General features: G+C 42.9%; 1 protein-coding gene across 1 annotated transcript in view; it reads left to right on the forward strand.

Moving 5' to 3' along the window:
• Nucleotides 1–15,217, forward strand: part of LOC110497997 (cytosolic 5'-nucleotidase 1A-like) — a 31,000-nt gene that overhangs the window by 8,893 nt on the left and 6,890 nt on the right. The window contains exons 2-3 of the mRNA XM_021574522.2: nucleotides 10,301–10,468; nucleotides 10,586–10,715. Coding sequence (XP_021430197.1) covers nucleotides 10,301–10,468; nucleotides 10,586–10,715 — 298 coding nt within the window. The remainder of the gene's footprint in view (nucleotides 1–10,300; nucleotides 10,469–10,585; nucleotides 10,716–15,217) is intronic.

Raw genomic sequence — 15,217 nt, forward strand, 5'->3', positions numbered from 1 at the left:
AGCCCCAATTAGGGGTTAGTGTACTCCAGTAAAAAAAGGCTGGTTTAGATTAAACACTATTGCCCTGTGTCCCCGTTCATAGGGGCATGAGAGACTAGTCAGTGGTAGAATTGAGTTGGCACTTTATTGGCCCAAACTCCCACAGACCCACAAGGTTGGGTTTAGTCATGGACAGTATTTAGTAAAAAAATTGCATTGACGCATTGTCTTCTAACTGTCCAAGAATAGGATCCAAAGTGTTGGGAAATATTTGTTCCCATAAATACAAAGGAGGATGTCTCTCCTCATACCTCTGGCACTTTAGTCAGACTGCCAGACTGTGTAAAAACGTTATGATGGGGCCGGCAACGGAGTTCCCATTGACTAAGCACCACAGAGCCAATCAGGAGAGAATACACAGGTCAAGGGTGCCAATTGAAAGTCAAGGTGTGTGTCTGTGCCTTTTGGATTACTCTCTCTTTACAGAGAAGAACCATGTGGTTCAAGTCAAGAGCTACCCTTCCCCTTTCAGTCTGCTCTGCGCATGTCTGAAAGTGACAGAGCCAGCAGCCAAGAGAGTTTTTCACAGTATGTATTACAATTATGAAGGTATGTAAAAATGCTTTGAAAAATTTAAGTCAAATTCAAAGTTTGAAAAATTCATGTAAAAACGTGTGAGATGAAAATGGACAAACTAAAGTGTGTGCAATACATAGTCAGTGGACATTCTGAACCTTGTTTGAAGTCAGTAGGACACATGACCAAGGAGCTATTGAAATTTGAATATTTGAAAAATTAATGTAAAATCGAGTGAGAGGAAAATTGACAAACTAAATGGTGTGCAATGTGTAGGCCCACTGAGTGTACATTCTGAACCTTGTTTGAAGTCAGTAGGTCATAATGACCAAAGAGCTATTGAAATTCCAAAATGTAAATCGACAACAAAAAAAGTGTGTGCAATGTGTGTCTATGCCATCGGGTTAGCTACAACCAGTTTTGAAAGTTTTAGGAGTAATGGTTAAAGAGCTATTGGAATTTGGAAAAAAAGGTAGCATACATGACACAACGCCCCAGACAATGAAGAACCCTCCACCTCCAACCCGATCTCGCTCCAGAGTGCAGGCCTCGGTGTAACGCTCATTCCTTTGGCGATAAACGTGAATCCGACCATCACCCCTGGTGAGACAAAACCGCGACTCGTCAGTGAAGAGCACTTTTTGCCAGTCCTGTCTGGTCCAGCGACGGTGGGTTTGTGCCCATAGGCAACATTTTGCCGGTGATGTCTGGTGAGGACCTGCCTAACAACGGGCCTACAAGCCCTCAGTCCAGCCTCTCTCAGCCTATTGCGGACAATCTGAGCACTGATGGAGGGATTGTGCGTTCCTGGTGTAACTTGAGCAGTTGTTGTTGCCATCCTGTACCTGTCCCACAGGTGTGATGTTCGGGTGTACCGATCCTGTGCAGGTGTTGTTACACATGGTCTGCCACTGCGAGGACGATCAGTTGTCCGTCCTGTCTCCCTGTAGGACTGTCTTAAGTGTCTCACAGTACGTACATTGCAATGTATTTCCCTGGCCACATCTGCAGTTCTCATGCCCCCTTGCAGCATGCCTAAGGCACGTTCACGCAGATGAGCAGGGAACCTGGGCCTCTTTCTTTTGGTGTTTTTCAGAGTCAGTAGAAAGGTGTCTTCAGTGTCCTAAGTTTTCATAACTGTGACCTTAATTGCCTACCGTCTGTAAGCTGTTAGTGTCTTAATGACCATTCCACAGGTGCATGTTCCTTAATTGTTTACGGTTCATTGAACAGCATGGGAAACAGTGTTTAAACCCTTTACAATGAAGATCTGTGAAATCATTTGGATTTTTACTAATTATCTTTGAAAGACAGGGTCCCGAAAAAGGGACATTTCTTTTTTTGCTGAGTTAATATATAAAACAAAGCACATTAATGTTAAACTGATGTCATTCCAAAACATCCATACAACTGATTCAAAGCAACTAAATGGAGAGAGAAAGTCAAGAACCATTTAAAGATGCACTATGCAAAAATCGCTCTGCCATTTCCTGGTTGCTAAAAATCTAATAGTTCTTCCATTTTCAGTTTACATGTACAGTATCTGACAAAATAAACAAGTATAGTGTAGATAATCATTATATCATCTAAACCGCTCGGAAATGTCTTTTCCATAACCAAAAATAATTCTGCTGTTTGAAGCTGGTGTAAAAATCCGAAAGTAAAAGACACAAAAAAAAACTTAAGAACTGGGAAGCATAGAAGTAGCTTGCCTAGAACATATCCACGGCTTCTTAGTCTTGCTTTCAGTGAGAATGACATATCTAACACACATTTCTATGTGCATTTGGTCTGGTCGCACAAAAAGTTACATATTGCAGCTTTAAATGTGGTATTATACTCTGGTTTGAACCCTATACAGGTACTCAAGGGGTTAACAAGTGTTAACAATGTGTTATCAATCTGGCTGTGGGAAGGTAGTCATGTCAAACAGTCACCTCAGCTCTTATCACACAGCTCTCTCACTTTGACTAGTCTGAAACCCGTGGGGCGCAACCGACCAGCATTTTAAATTGGAACCTACTCATGTAATGAGTTTGTTAATGTGCTCTTCAAGGCAGTTTTCTGCTAGCCTGGTCCCAGATCTGTTTGGACTTTTGCCTACTCCATTGTCAAGCCAAATCAATCTGTCAAAAGTTGCCTGGTCAAGTCACTTAATACAAACTGCAATTTCAACCACAACACGTATACGCTTTGATTTAAACATCAAAATACAAGTGCTTGTCTAGCTAACATCTCAATATTTCATGTTGTTGTTAAAAATGTAATTCTAAATTGAGGTTCCAGATTTTGTCATGGAATTATTCAATTTTATATTCAGCAGCTGATCAGTGACCTTGCACAATATTCAGATGCATATTGAATTGTTGAGATTCACAGAAAGGCCCAACTGTTTTGAATATCAATTCCATAACAGACTGGAACCCAGGCTAGATTTCTGCAGTTATGTTTAAAATAAAATTGCTCTCTCCAGCCCACCACCCTAGCCTTAGCCAGTGGTTAAGATACGCTTACATGATATGCAAATACAATAGGTTCTATCTTCGTAAAAATAGTTGGTTCAATCACTGAGGTAGAGCATCTCCTTTGCTGTAAAATATGATCCAATTGAAACTGAGCAAGCCAATTGACAAAGCGAACAAATGTGATTAGACTGCCAAGTACTTTTCCTCCCCCTAATTCCAAGGATGTCCCTTAGTTTATCCTCACAGGTTCCATATTGCTCATAGGAGATGCCTTTTAATCAGCTGGTGTACAGTATTTCACTTTGACACTGTAGCTATAAAACAAGTAGAACTATGGACACCAGTACACCTTCTGTCTCACTCTGGCGCCACAGTACCCTGTTCCTGGCTGGGGGCCACTTAACCTATTTACGCTCCAACTCCATCATCACTACTAAAGAGTCACTGTCTCCGACAGTAGTGGACTGATCCACAGAGCTTCTGGGCGATTCCACACCAGGAAGGCCCAAAACTATTTTTTGGTATCTCCGATTGTTCTGGCATAGAAACTTAATTGGGAGGAAGGATGTTTGATATGCTTTTTACATTTGAATCACAAACCATTTCTGAGAAAATCATGATGAACGTGGCCATTTTAGGCCCCTTTTAGACCTATATATGCATCCGGTAAGAACCTATGTTCCGTGAACCGTACATGATACAGACAACATTTGGTCACTATACTCCTTATAGTGTGCTCTAAATATAGAGTATTCCTGAAAGTATCCTTTTTGATTTGGACATTTTTTGGAACCATATACTTTTCCAGAGTGGGTGCTCTGCTACTTACTTTTGAAGATGTGAACCATTTTATTCATAGAAATTGACATTATAAGTCATTAACCAATTACATTCATCAAATCACCAGCACTTCCCTTTGAATCCATTTTCCCATTCACTATGTTGGTGGTGCTCCTAAAATGTATCATAACTTCCAAAGTAGCAGAGCACCCACTCTGGAAATGTGATGTACTTGTAGAGTATATTATTTAAAAGAGGGGTTCCCAAACTTTTTGTAAAGTTGCTGTCACAACCCGGCTTGTGGGAAGTGACAAAGAGCTCTTATAGGACCAGGGCACAAATAATAATATAATAATAATAATCAATCATTTTGCTCTTTATTTAGCCATCTTACATATAAAACTTTATTTGTTCATAAAAAAATGTGAATAACTCACCACAGGTTAATGAGAAGGGTGTGCTTGAAAGGATGGATGCACATAATTCTGCAATGTTGGGTTGTATTGGAGAGAGTCTGTCTTTAATAATTTTACAAACACAGTCTGTGCCTGTATTTAGTTTTCATGCTAGTGAGGGCCGAGAATCCACTCTCACATACACTGTAGGTATGTGGTTGCCAAGGGCATCAGTGTCTTAACAGCGCGATTTGCCAAGGCAAGAAACTGAGCGCAGCCCTATCCAGAGATCTAGCATTGGCTTCTGACTAAATTCAATTTTCACAGAACTGCTTGTTGCAATTTCAATGAGGCTCTCTTGTTCAGATATTGGTAAGTGGACTGGAGGCAGGGCATGAAAGGGATAACCAATCCAGTTGTTTGTGTTGTCCATTTCGGGAAAGTACCTGATAAATTGCGCATCCAGCTCACTCAGGTGCTTCGCTGTATCACATAATGACATTGTCCGTAAGCTTGAGTTAATTTGCACACAAAAAATCATAATGATGGAAAGACCTGTGTGTTGTTCTTGTTAATGCAGACAGAAAAGAGTTCCAACTTCTTAAGCATAGCCTCAATATTGTCCTGCACATTGAATATAGTTGCGGAGAGTCCCTGTAATCCTAGATTCAGGTGAGAAAAAAACATCACCCAGATAGGTCAGTCGTGTGAGAAACTTCATCATTCAATCGGTCAGACAAGTGAAAATTAATGTCAGTAATTAAAAAAATGTGCCAATACCTTGCCCCTTGTAAAAGCGTTACATGGTAGCTGCCCATATCATTGCATAATGCAGAAAATACACGAGAGTTCAGGGGCCATGCTTTATAACAAAGTTAACCATTTTCACTCTAGTGACCAAAACGTCTTTCAAGCTGTCAGGCATTCCCTTGGCAGGCAAGAGCCTCTCAGTGGACGTTGCAGCGTACCCAAGTGGCGTCGGGAGCAACTGCTTGCACGCGTGTTACCACTCCACGATGTCTCCCTGTCATGGCTTTTGAGCCATCAGTACAGATACCAACACAGATACCAACCAACACATGTCACAAAGCTGTCCAGTTCTAAAAAATATCCTCTCATGTTGTCCTGGTTTGCAGAAGAGGATGTCTTCCTTAAGAAACAAAGAGAGAGAGAATTAGAGAGAGCATACTTACATTCACACAGGACACCGGATAAGACAGGAGAAATACTCCAGAGATAACAGACTGACCCTAGCCCCCCGACACATAAACTACTGCAGCATAAATACTGGAGGCTGAGACAGGAGGGGTCGGGAGACACTGTGGCCCCATCCGACGACACATCTGGACAGGGCCAAACAGGCAGGATATAACCCCACCCACTTTGCCAAAGCACAGCCCCCACACCACTAGAGGGATATCTTCAACCACCAACTTACCATCCTGAGACAAGGCTGAGTATAGCCCACAAAGATCTCCGCCACGGCACAACCCAAGGGAGGGTGCCAACCCAGAGAGGAAGATCACGTCAGTGACTCAACCCACTCAAGTGACGCACCCCTCCTAGGGACGGCATGGAAGAGCACCAGTAAGCCAGTGACTCAGATCCTGTAATAGGGTTAGAGGCAGAGAATCCCAGTGGAGAGAGGGGAACCGTCCAGGCAGCAACAGCAAGGGCGGTTCGTTGCTCCAGTGCCTTTCCGTTCACCTTCACACTCCTGGACCAGACTACACTCAATCATTTGACCTACTGAAGAGATCAGTCTTCAATAAAGACTTGAGACCGAGTCTGAGGTTGAGACCGAGTCTGAGTCTCTCACATTGGTAGGCAGACCATTCCATAGAAATTGAGCTCTATAGAAGAAAGGCCTGCCTCCAACTGTTTGCTTAGAAATTCTAGGGACAGTTAGGAGGCCTGCCTCTTGTGTCGGTATGTATGGCAGGACCAAATCGGAAAGATAAGTAGGAGTAAGCCCATGTAATGCTTTGTAGGTTAGCAGTAAATCCTTTAAATCAGCCCTTGCCTTAACAGGAAGCCACTGTAGAGAGGCTAGCACTGGAGTAATACACTTCTCAAAAAAATAAAGGGAACACTAAAATAACACATCCTAGATCTGAATGAATGAAATATTCTTATAATTATTTATTTTTTTACATAGTTGAATGTGCTAACAACAAAATCACACAAAAATTATCAATGGAAATCAAATTTATCAACCCATGGAGGTCTGGATTTGGAGTCACACTCAAAATTAAAGTGGAAAACCCAAATCCAACTTTGATGTAATGTCCTTAAAACAAGTCAAAATTAGGCTCAGTAGTGTGTGTGGCCTCCACGTGCCTGTATGACCTCCCTACAACGCCTGGGCATGCTCCTGATGAGGTGGCGGATGGTCTCCTGAGGGATCTCCTCCCAGACCTGGACTAAAGCATCCGCCAACTCCTGGACAGTCTGTGGTGCAACGTGGCGTTTGTGGATGGAGCGAGACATGATGTCCCAGATGTGCTCAATTGGATTCAGGTCTGGGGAACGGGCGGGCCAGTCCATAGCATCAATGCCTTCCTCTTGCAGGAACTGCTGACACACTCCAGCCACATGAGGTCTAGCATTGTCTTGCATTAGGAGGAACCCAGGGCCAACCACACCAGCAAGGGGTCTGAGGATCTCATCTCGGTAGCTAATGGCAGTCAGGCTACCTCTGGCGAGCACATGGAGGCCCCCCAAAGAAATGCCACTCCACACCATGACTGACCCAACGCCAAACCGGTCATGCTGGAGGATGTTGCAGGCAGCAGAACGTTCTCCACGGCGTCTCCAGACTGTCACGTCTGTCACATGTGCTCAGTGTGAACCTGCTTTCATCTGTGAAGAGCACAGGGCGCCAGTGACGAATTTGCCAATCTTGGTGTTCTCTGGCAAATGCCAAACGTCCTGCACGGTGTTCGGCTGTAAGCCCCCACCTGTGGACTTCGGGCCCTCATACCACCCTCATGGAGTCTGTTTCTTTCAAATGAGCAGACACATGCACATTTGTGGCCTGCTGGAGGTCATTTTGCAGAGCTCTGGCAGTGCTCCTCCTGCTCCTCCTTGCACAAAGGCGGAGGTAGCGGTCCTGCTGCTGGATTGTTGCCCTCCTCCACGTCTCCTGATGTACTGTCCTGTCTCCTGGTAGTGCCTCCATGCTCTGGACACTACGCTGACAGACACAGCAAACCTTCTTGCCACAGTTCGCATTGATGTGCCATCCTAGATGAGCTGCACTACCTGAGCCACTTGTGTGGGTTGTAGACTCCGTCTCATGCTACCACTAGAGTGAAAGCACCGTCAGCATTCAAAAGTGACCAAAACATCAGCCAGGAAGCATAGGAACTGAGAAGTTCTCTGTGGTTATCACCTGCAGAACCACTCCTTTATTGGGGGTGTCTTGCTAATTGCCTATAATTTCCAACTGTTGTCTATTCCATTTGCACAACAGCATGTGAAATGTATTGTCAATCAGTGTTGCTTCCTAAGTGGACAGTTTGATTTCACAGAAGTGTGATTGACTTGGAGTTACAGTGTGTTGTTAAGTGTTCCCTTTATTTTTTTGAGCAGTGTATGATAATTTTTTGGGGTTCTAGTCAAGATTCTAGCAGCCGTGTTTAGCACTAACTGAAGTTTATTTAGTGCTTTATCCGTGTAGCCGGAAAGTAGAGCATTGCAGTAGTCTAACCTAGAAGTGACAAAAGCATGGATTAATTTTTCTGCATCATTTTTGGACAGAAAGTTTCTGATTTTTGTAATGTTACGTAGATGGAAAACAAGCTGTCATTGAAACAGTCTTGATATGTTCGTCAAAACAGAGATCAGGGTCCAGAGTAACGCCGAGGTCCTTCACAATTTTATTTGAGACGACTGTGCAACCATCAAGATTAATTGTCAGATTCAACAGAAGATCTCTTTGTTTCTTGGAACCTAGAACAAGCATCTCATGTCTGAGTTTAAAAGTAGGAAACTTGCAGCCATCCACTTCCTTATGTCTGAAACACAGGCTTCCAGCGAGGGCAATTTGGGAGCTTCACCATGTTTCATTGAAATGTACAGCTGTGTGTCAGCCGCATAGCAGTGAAAGTTAACATTATGTTTCCGAATGACATCACCAAGAGGTAAAATATATGGTGAAAACAATAGTGGTCCTAAAACAGAACCTTGAGGAACACAGAAATTTACAATTGATTTGTCAGAGGACAAGCCATCCACAGAGACAAACTGACATCTTTCCGACAGATCAGATCTAAACCAGGCCAGAACTTGACCATGTACACCAATTCGGGTTTCCAATCTCTCCAAAAGAATTTGGTGATCAATGGTATCAAAAGCAGCACTAAGGTCTAGGAGCACGGGGACAGATAAAGAGCCTCGGTCTGACGCCATTAAAAGGTCATTTACCACCTTCACAAATGCAGTCTCAGTGCTATGATGGGGTCTAAAACCAGACTGAAGCATTTCGTATACATTGTTTGTCTTCAGGAAGGCAGTGAGTTGCTGCGCAACAGCTTTTTCTAAAAGTTTTGAGAGGAATGGGAGATTCGATATAGGCCGATAGTTCTTTATATTTTCTGGGTCAAGGTTTGGCTTTTTCAAGAGAGGCTTTATTACTGCCACTTTTAGTGAGTTTGGTACACATCCGGTGGATAGAGAAACGTTTATTATGTTCAACATAGGAGGGCCAAGCACAGAAAGCAGCTCTTTCAGTAGTTTAGTTGGTGTAGGGTCCAGTACACTGCTTGAAGGTTTAGAGGTCATGATTGTTTTCATCATTGTGTCAAGAGATATAGTACTAAAACACTTGAGTGTCTCCCTTGATCCTAGGTCCCGGCCAACTGAGCTTTGGAGGAATACACAGATTTAAAGAGGAGTCTGTCATTTGCTTTCTAATGATCATGATCTTTTCCTCAAAGAAGTTCATGAATTTATTACTGCTGAAGTGAAAGCCATCCTCTCTTGGGGAATGCTGCTTTCTAAGAAGACTTCCAGTTTGGTGTGGCGCCATTTCCGTTCCATCTTTCTGGAAGCTTGCTTCAGAGCTCGGGTATTTTCTGTATTAATAAACCTCAATGAGTCATGCACAACCCATGTTCAAATTATTTCAAGCTTGCTTAACCCCGTTGGCGCGCGTTGGAGTTAAAAAAAAAATGACGACACACAAAGTCCCGAAGCACCCCACCGTTGTGGTTACTCACTACTCGTAGATATTCCCTCAGTGTAGTATGGCAGTTCCTGGTAGATTCCCTCACAAGATCCACAGCAAGCACAGCTATCAATGCAGACAGTACTCTTTAGCAGTAACCGATATCCCATGGGAACATGAACTCGTTAATCTTTCCCAAGCAATTCTCTCTCAGTTTCACACGATGCTAGGCTAAGCTCAAGGCTGTCAAATACCTCCACGATGAGACGGTAGCTTCAGTCTTTACTAAGTCTTTCTTAACAAAATTATAACAACTCTCTTATAAAATAAAATCGGTATTTCCCATCAAAACTCGGCATGGGTTTTGTTCTATTTTTATCATCTTCTGTTTCATTTTTCTTCACCAACGGTCATAATGTAATGTCCATCCTTTTCTCAATGTCTCTCTGCCTCTCTTTTCTTCCCAGGCCTACCATTAACCAGGTCAACTTTCCCATTGGCCACAGCTTAACAACCAACCTTATTGGTCAAACTTAAAAGTAAACCAACCTATTCACTTATACATTAAATAAATATTTCTTCAAAAGAAATGCATTAATTAACCACATTACAATTCGGGAGCAATTCAATCCCCTTTTAAATATAATGCCAATTAATTATAACAAAAACTCAGTGCTTGGTTCTAACAAGAATAAACTCAATACTTTGGTTCTAACAAGGGTATGACATATAAACAAAAAAGCATACAAAACATACTTCCTCCCAATGAAGTTTATATGTGAGAATTGCCAGAACAATCTGAGATACCCAAAATATTTTTGCGCTTTCCTGGCGTTGAATCGCCCTTCCTACTTGTATTTATGTATTTCTGTGAGCTAATGTGTGTGTTGCATTGTGTGTTCAGGTATTAAGCATTGTGTCCCCTCATCCAACAGCCAAAGCCTCAGAATGCCATCACCATTGCGGTGTCATCGCGTGTCCTCTTCAACATGGATAAGGAGCAGCAAATCTACGAACAGAAAGGCATGGAGGACTACCTCAAGTACCAGATAGAGCATGAGATGGAGCCCTTCGCCCCCGGCCCTGCTTTTCCTTTCGTTAAGGTCAGGGAAATAAAGACACACAGACAGACAGAAATACACCCAGAGCTTTGACATTGCCAACCATGTTCGCCAATGTGAATGATGTATGTTGAGAGCTTCTGTTTGACATGACCTCAGGCTCTGGAGGCAGTGAATACTCGGCTGAGGGAGCTGTACCCTGAGAGTGAGGAGCTCTTTGACGTTGTGCTCATGACCAACAGCCACGCACACGCCGGTCTCCGACTCATAAACACCATCAACCACCATCGTGAGTGCCTAATCACACACAGACACACACACCCATAAATACGTGCACACATGTACACAACCTGGCCATTGTGCTGTGAATGAGTACATCTTTCATTCAAATTCATTGTTATGCCCTGATGGTAGGTTGGGCTTAAGGGTACCAGGAGATGAGGGCTGTTCTGGTGCACTGATGATGAAGTTTCAGTTGATTTATTCTTGCTCACAGATAAAACTGAAGAAGTGCAGAATTTTCATGACTAATAATTAGGGATGCACCGGTATGACATTTTTGGCCAAAAAACGATACCGATAACTGATATAAAACATTATTTTTTAAGCATTCTAGTACAGTTAAAGAGTTTAATCAAACACACACACACACACACACCCACACACACGCTGACCAAAAAGTTATTTTGTTAGCATTTGTGTATGTCCCCATTACCAGTAAAACATAATCAAAACCTATTTATTTAACTTGCTGTGCTGTTTCGTTGTTAATTTGTCCAGTCTCAACCAGGATTTCATCATACATGTCAAGCAGTGAAGTTTCAGCTCTGTCTGTCTGTGGCCTCTCTTCCTCAGTCCGCACTGTCACTGTGTCCATTTCCATCTTGTCCAGCTGTATCTGTAACATTTCACGGAAACCCTGTTTCTTGTCTGCATCGAAGTAGCGGTCCTTGTACCTAGCATCGAGCATGGTGGTGACACAGTAAAGGCTCAGAGTGAATGCCAACGAATCGTTTGTTCACAGCCTCTAGTAGAGTACTTTTGTAAGTTTTAACCCCACGGTCTGTGTTGGCAGTTTTGTTGAGCAGGCGTTTCAATGCCATGACAGAGGGTATCACGTCTGCTGCAGACGCAGTTGATGATCTTATTTCTCGAGTCAGTTGTTCGAATGGAGCTAGGAGTGTGTTCATGTTTCCAAGTTTCAAACATGTTCTCAAATGCCATTGAAATGGCAGCAGCGTTATGAGAACCAGCACTTTCTTGCAGTACGGTTTTCTTCAGTACGAAATCCTCATCGTCCCACTGTGCTGTCAGACTCAGCATGCTCATGGGGCTGACGTCGTTGGTCCAAATGTCAGTCATAAAGCTAATAGCAGTGACGCCCATAGCAAGTAGCTTATGGATATGTGTTTCAACAATACTGTTTTGGGCAACATCTGAAAAATAGTGCCTACTTGGTAGTGTGTACCGGAGCTCGAGGTGCTCGACCAGTTGGCGAAAGCCAACATAATCCTCGACAGAGAACAGTTGATTGTCAAGGGCAATAAATTACATTATCTTGGCGTTAATGGATTTCACCTTTGAGTTGTCTCGCTGAAATTTTCTTACTCTTTCAAATTATTGCTAAACTTGAACTTGTTTAGTTGTTGGAAGTGTGTGCTTAGTATTCTCAGCTTTTGTTCTGTGTAGCTCTGTATTTTTTGTGGCGTCATTATGTCATCTACCTACGTTATATAGGTATGCACGTCATCTACCTACGTTATATAGGTATGCACGTCATCTACCTACATTATATAGGTATGCAGGTCATCTACCTATGTTACAGTGCCTTGCGAAAGTATTCGGCCCCCTTGAACTTTGCGACCTTTTGCCACATTTCAGGCTTCAAACATAAAGATATAAAACTGTATTTTTTTGTGAAGAATCAACAACAAGTGGGACACAATCATGAAGTGGAACGACATTTATTGGATATTTCAAACTTTTTTAACAAATCAAAAACTGAAAAATTGGGCGTGCAAAATGATTCAGCCCCTTTACTTTCAGTGCAGCAAACTCAAGAGGCCCATGATCACTCTGGATGAACTGCAGAGATCTACAGCTGAGGTGGGAGACTCTGTCCATAGGACAACAATCAGTCGTATATTGCACAAATCTGGCCTTTATGGAAGAGTGGCAAGAAGAAAGCCATTTCTTAAAGATATCCATAAAAAGTGTTGTTTAAAGTTTGCCACAAGCCACCTGGGAGACACACCAAACATGTGGAAGAAGGTGCTCTGGTCAGATGAAACCAAAATTGAACTTTTTGGCAACAATGCAAAACGTTATGTTTGGCGTAAAAGCAACACAGCTGAACACACCATCCCCACTGTCAAACATGGTGGTGGCAGCATCATGGTTTGGGCCTGCTTTTCTTCAGCAGGGACAGGGAAGATGGTTAAAATTTATGGGAAGATGGATGGAGCCAAATATAGGACCATTCTGGAAGAAAACCTGATGGAGTCTGCAAAAGATCTGAGACTGGGACGGAGATTTGTCTTCCAACAAGACAATGATCCAAAACATAAAGCAAAATCTACAATGGAATGGTTCAAAAATAAACATATCCAGGTGTTAGAATGGCCAAGTCAAAGTCCAGACCTGAATCCAATCGAGAATCTGTGGAAAGAACTGAAAACTGCTGTTCACAAATGCTCTCCATCCAACCTCACTGAGCTCGAGCTGTTTTGCAAGGAGGAATGGGAAAAAAAATTCAGTCTCTCGATGTGCAAAACTGATAGAGACATACCCCAAGCGACTTACAGTTGTAATCGCAGCAAAAGGTGGCGCTACAAAGTATTAACTTAAGGGGGCTGAATAATTTTGCACGCCCAGTTTTTCAGTTTTTGATTTGTTAAAAAAGTTTGAAATATCCAATAAATGTCGTTCCACTTCATGATTGTGTCCCACTTGTTGTTGATTCTTCACAAAAAAATACAGTTTTATATCTTTATGTTTGAAGCCTGAAATGTGGCAAAAGGTCGCAAAGTTCAAGGGGGCCGAATACTTTCGCAAGGCACTGTAGGTATGCACGACATCTACCTACGTTATATAGGTATGCACGGCAGCTTTGACATCTGTTTTGCACATCGGCGTTAAACTAGACATGCCGATGTTGGTATTTTTAGCTAATATCGGCCGATTCCGATATGCTTACCGACTACATCATGCATCCCTACTAATAATGGCAAAACACTAATTTAAAATACACAATACGTGACATAAATAGAATACAGAACACTTGAAACATCACCGGACATTTTTCATGATGGAAATTGAAATGTTAAAATGTGATTGTAAAAATAAAATAATTTTTGGGGAAAACATTTAAGAACTAGAGTTATTATACAGTCTGATAGCAGTGGGTAGAGTGGCGTTTCACAGGCGGTTTGTGCAGGCTGTTATACAGGACAGTTTGTGGCTGTTTCTCAGGAGCCTGTTTGTGTTTCTCAGGAGCCTGTTTGTGTTTCTCAGGGGCCTGTTTGTGTTTCTCAGGAGCCTGTTTGTGTTTCTCAGGAGCCTGTTTGTGTTTCTCAGGAGCCTGTTTGTGTTTCTCAGGAGCCTGTTTGTGTTTCTCAGGAGCCTGTTTGTGTTTCTCAGGAGCCTGTTTGTGTTTCTCAGGAGCCTGTTTGTGTTTCTCAGGAGCCTGTTTGTGTTTCTCAGGAGCCTGTTTGTGTTTCTCAGGAGCCTGTTTGTGCAGTTACCTATTTTTGGAGGGAGCAGGTTGTTCAATGCATGGTGTGCACTGTCTTTCACTAGGTGCACTGCAGCCTGCTCTCGCTGCTCTGCAGTGAAGGGAGCTGTGGTTGGACTGCTCCACCTCTGGAGATGATCCTCAAGGCCCTCCTCTGTACCCTGTCTAGTTGGGCCTGCTGCTTTTTACTGCATCCAACTAACAGCACTCCACCGTATCCCAGACAAGGCCTAACCAGTATAGGGTATACTGTGACCAAATCTTCAGTGGGTAGGCCATTTCTGGCAAGAACAGTCAAAGTGCAGGGGTTTTGAGGCTTTCCTCACTGACTGCTAAACATGTGCGTCACTGAGGTTAGAGTCTAGATGAAAACCAAGATACTTGGTTGTTGTTACCACTTGTATTTTCTGTCCTACTATGATTAGTGGTGCAGGTTGTGGATGATCTCTAGAAAAACATATCCACATTTCCACAGACTTTTTCCCATTCAGGAGCATGTTGTTGGATGGGATCCACTCTTCCAGCTGCTTTGCTTTCAAGCCCATAGAAGTGTCCTCTTGGATGCTGGTTAATGGTATGGCTCAGGACAGCCCTACATCGTCTGCATATCCAGTGTCCAGAGTGTCACTGAAGACAACTTTTTTGATGGACATCTGAAGGAGAAACAGATATGGTGAAACCATGCCCCCTTGTGGTACACCAGAGGTGACCTCTGACTAAGGGCTAAATGTGCCATTTGCCATCACCCTCTGCCTTATTCCGGTGGTGTAGCTGTGGAACCAGGCTAGTAACCTTGGATACAGTTCGATGTCAGACAGATGTTGCAGGAGCTTTGCGTGATCTACTCAATCAAAGGCTTTGGACATATCAGCTATTAACACCCTCACTATTGTTGGTTTTCTGGAATATGTAGCTGCCAGCCAGGAGTGTGTGGCTTTCTCAAGGGTGGCAGTAGTGCTGGACTTTAGGAGATAGGCATACTGATTTGTGCACTTTTTTATGATGAAGCTCTTCTGGATTTTTCCATGGCATGAAGTTAGAGTGATCCGCCTCCAGTC

This window comes from Oncorhynchus mykiss, chromosome 19 (assembly GCF_013265735.2).
Source record: "Oncorhynchus mykiss isolate Arlee chromosome 19, USDA_OmykA_1.1, whole genome shotgun sequence".
Classification (NCBI taxonomy): Eukaryota; Metazoa; Chordata; class Actinopteri; order Salmoniformes; family Salmonidae; genus Oncorhynchus; species Oncorhynchus mykiss.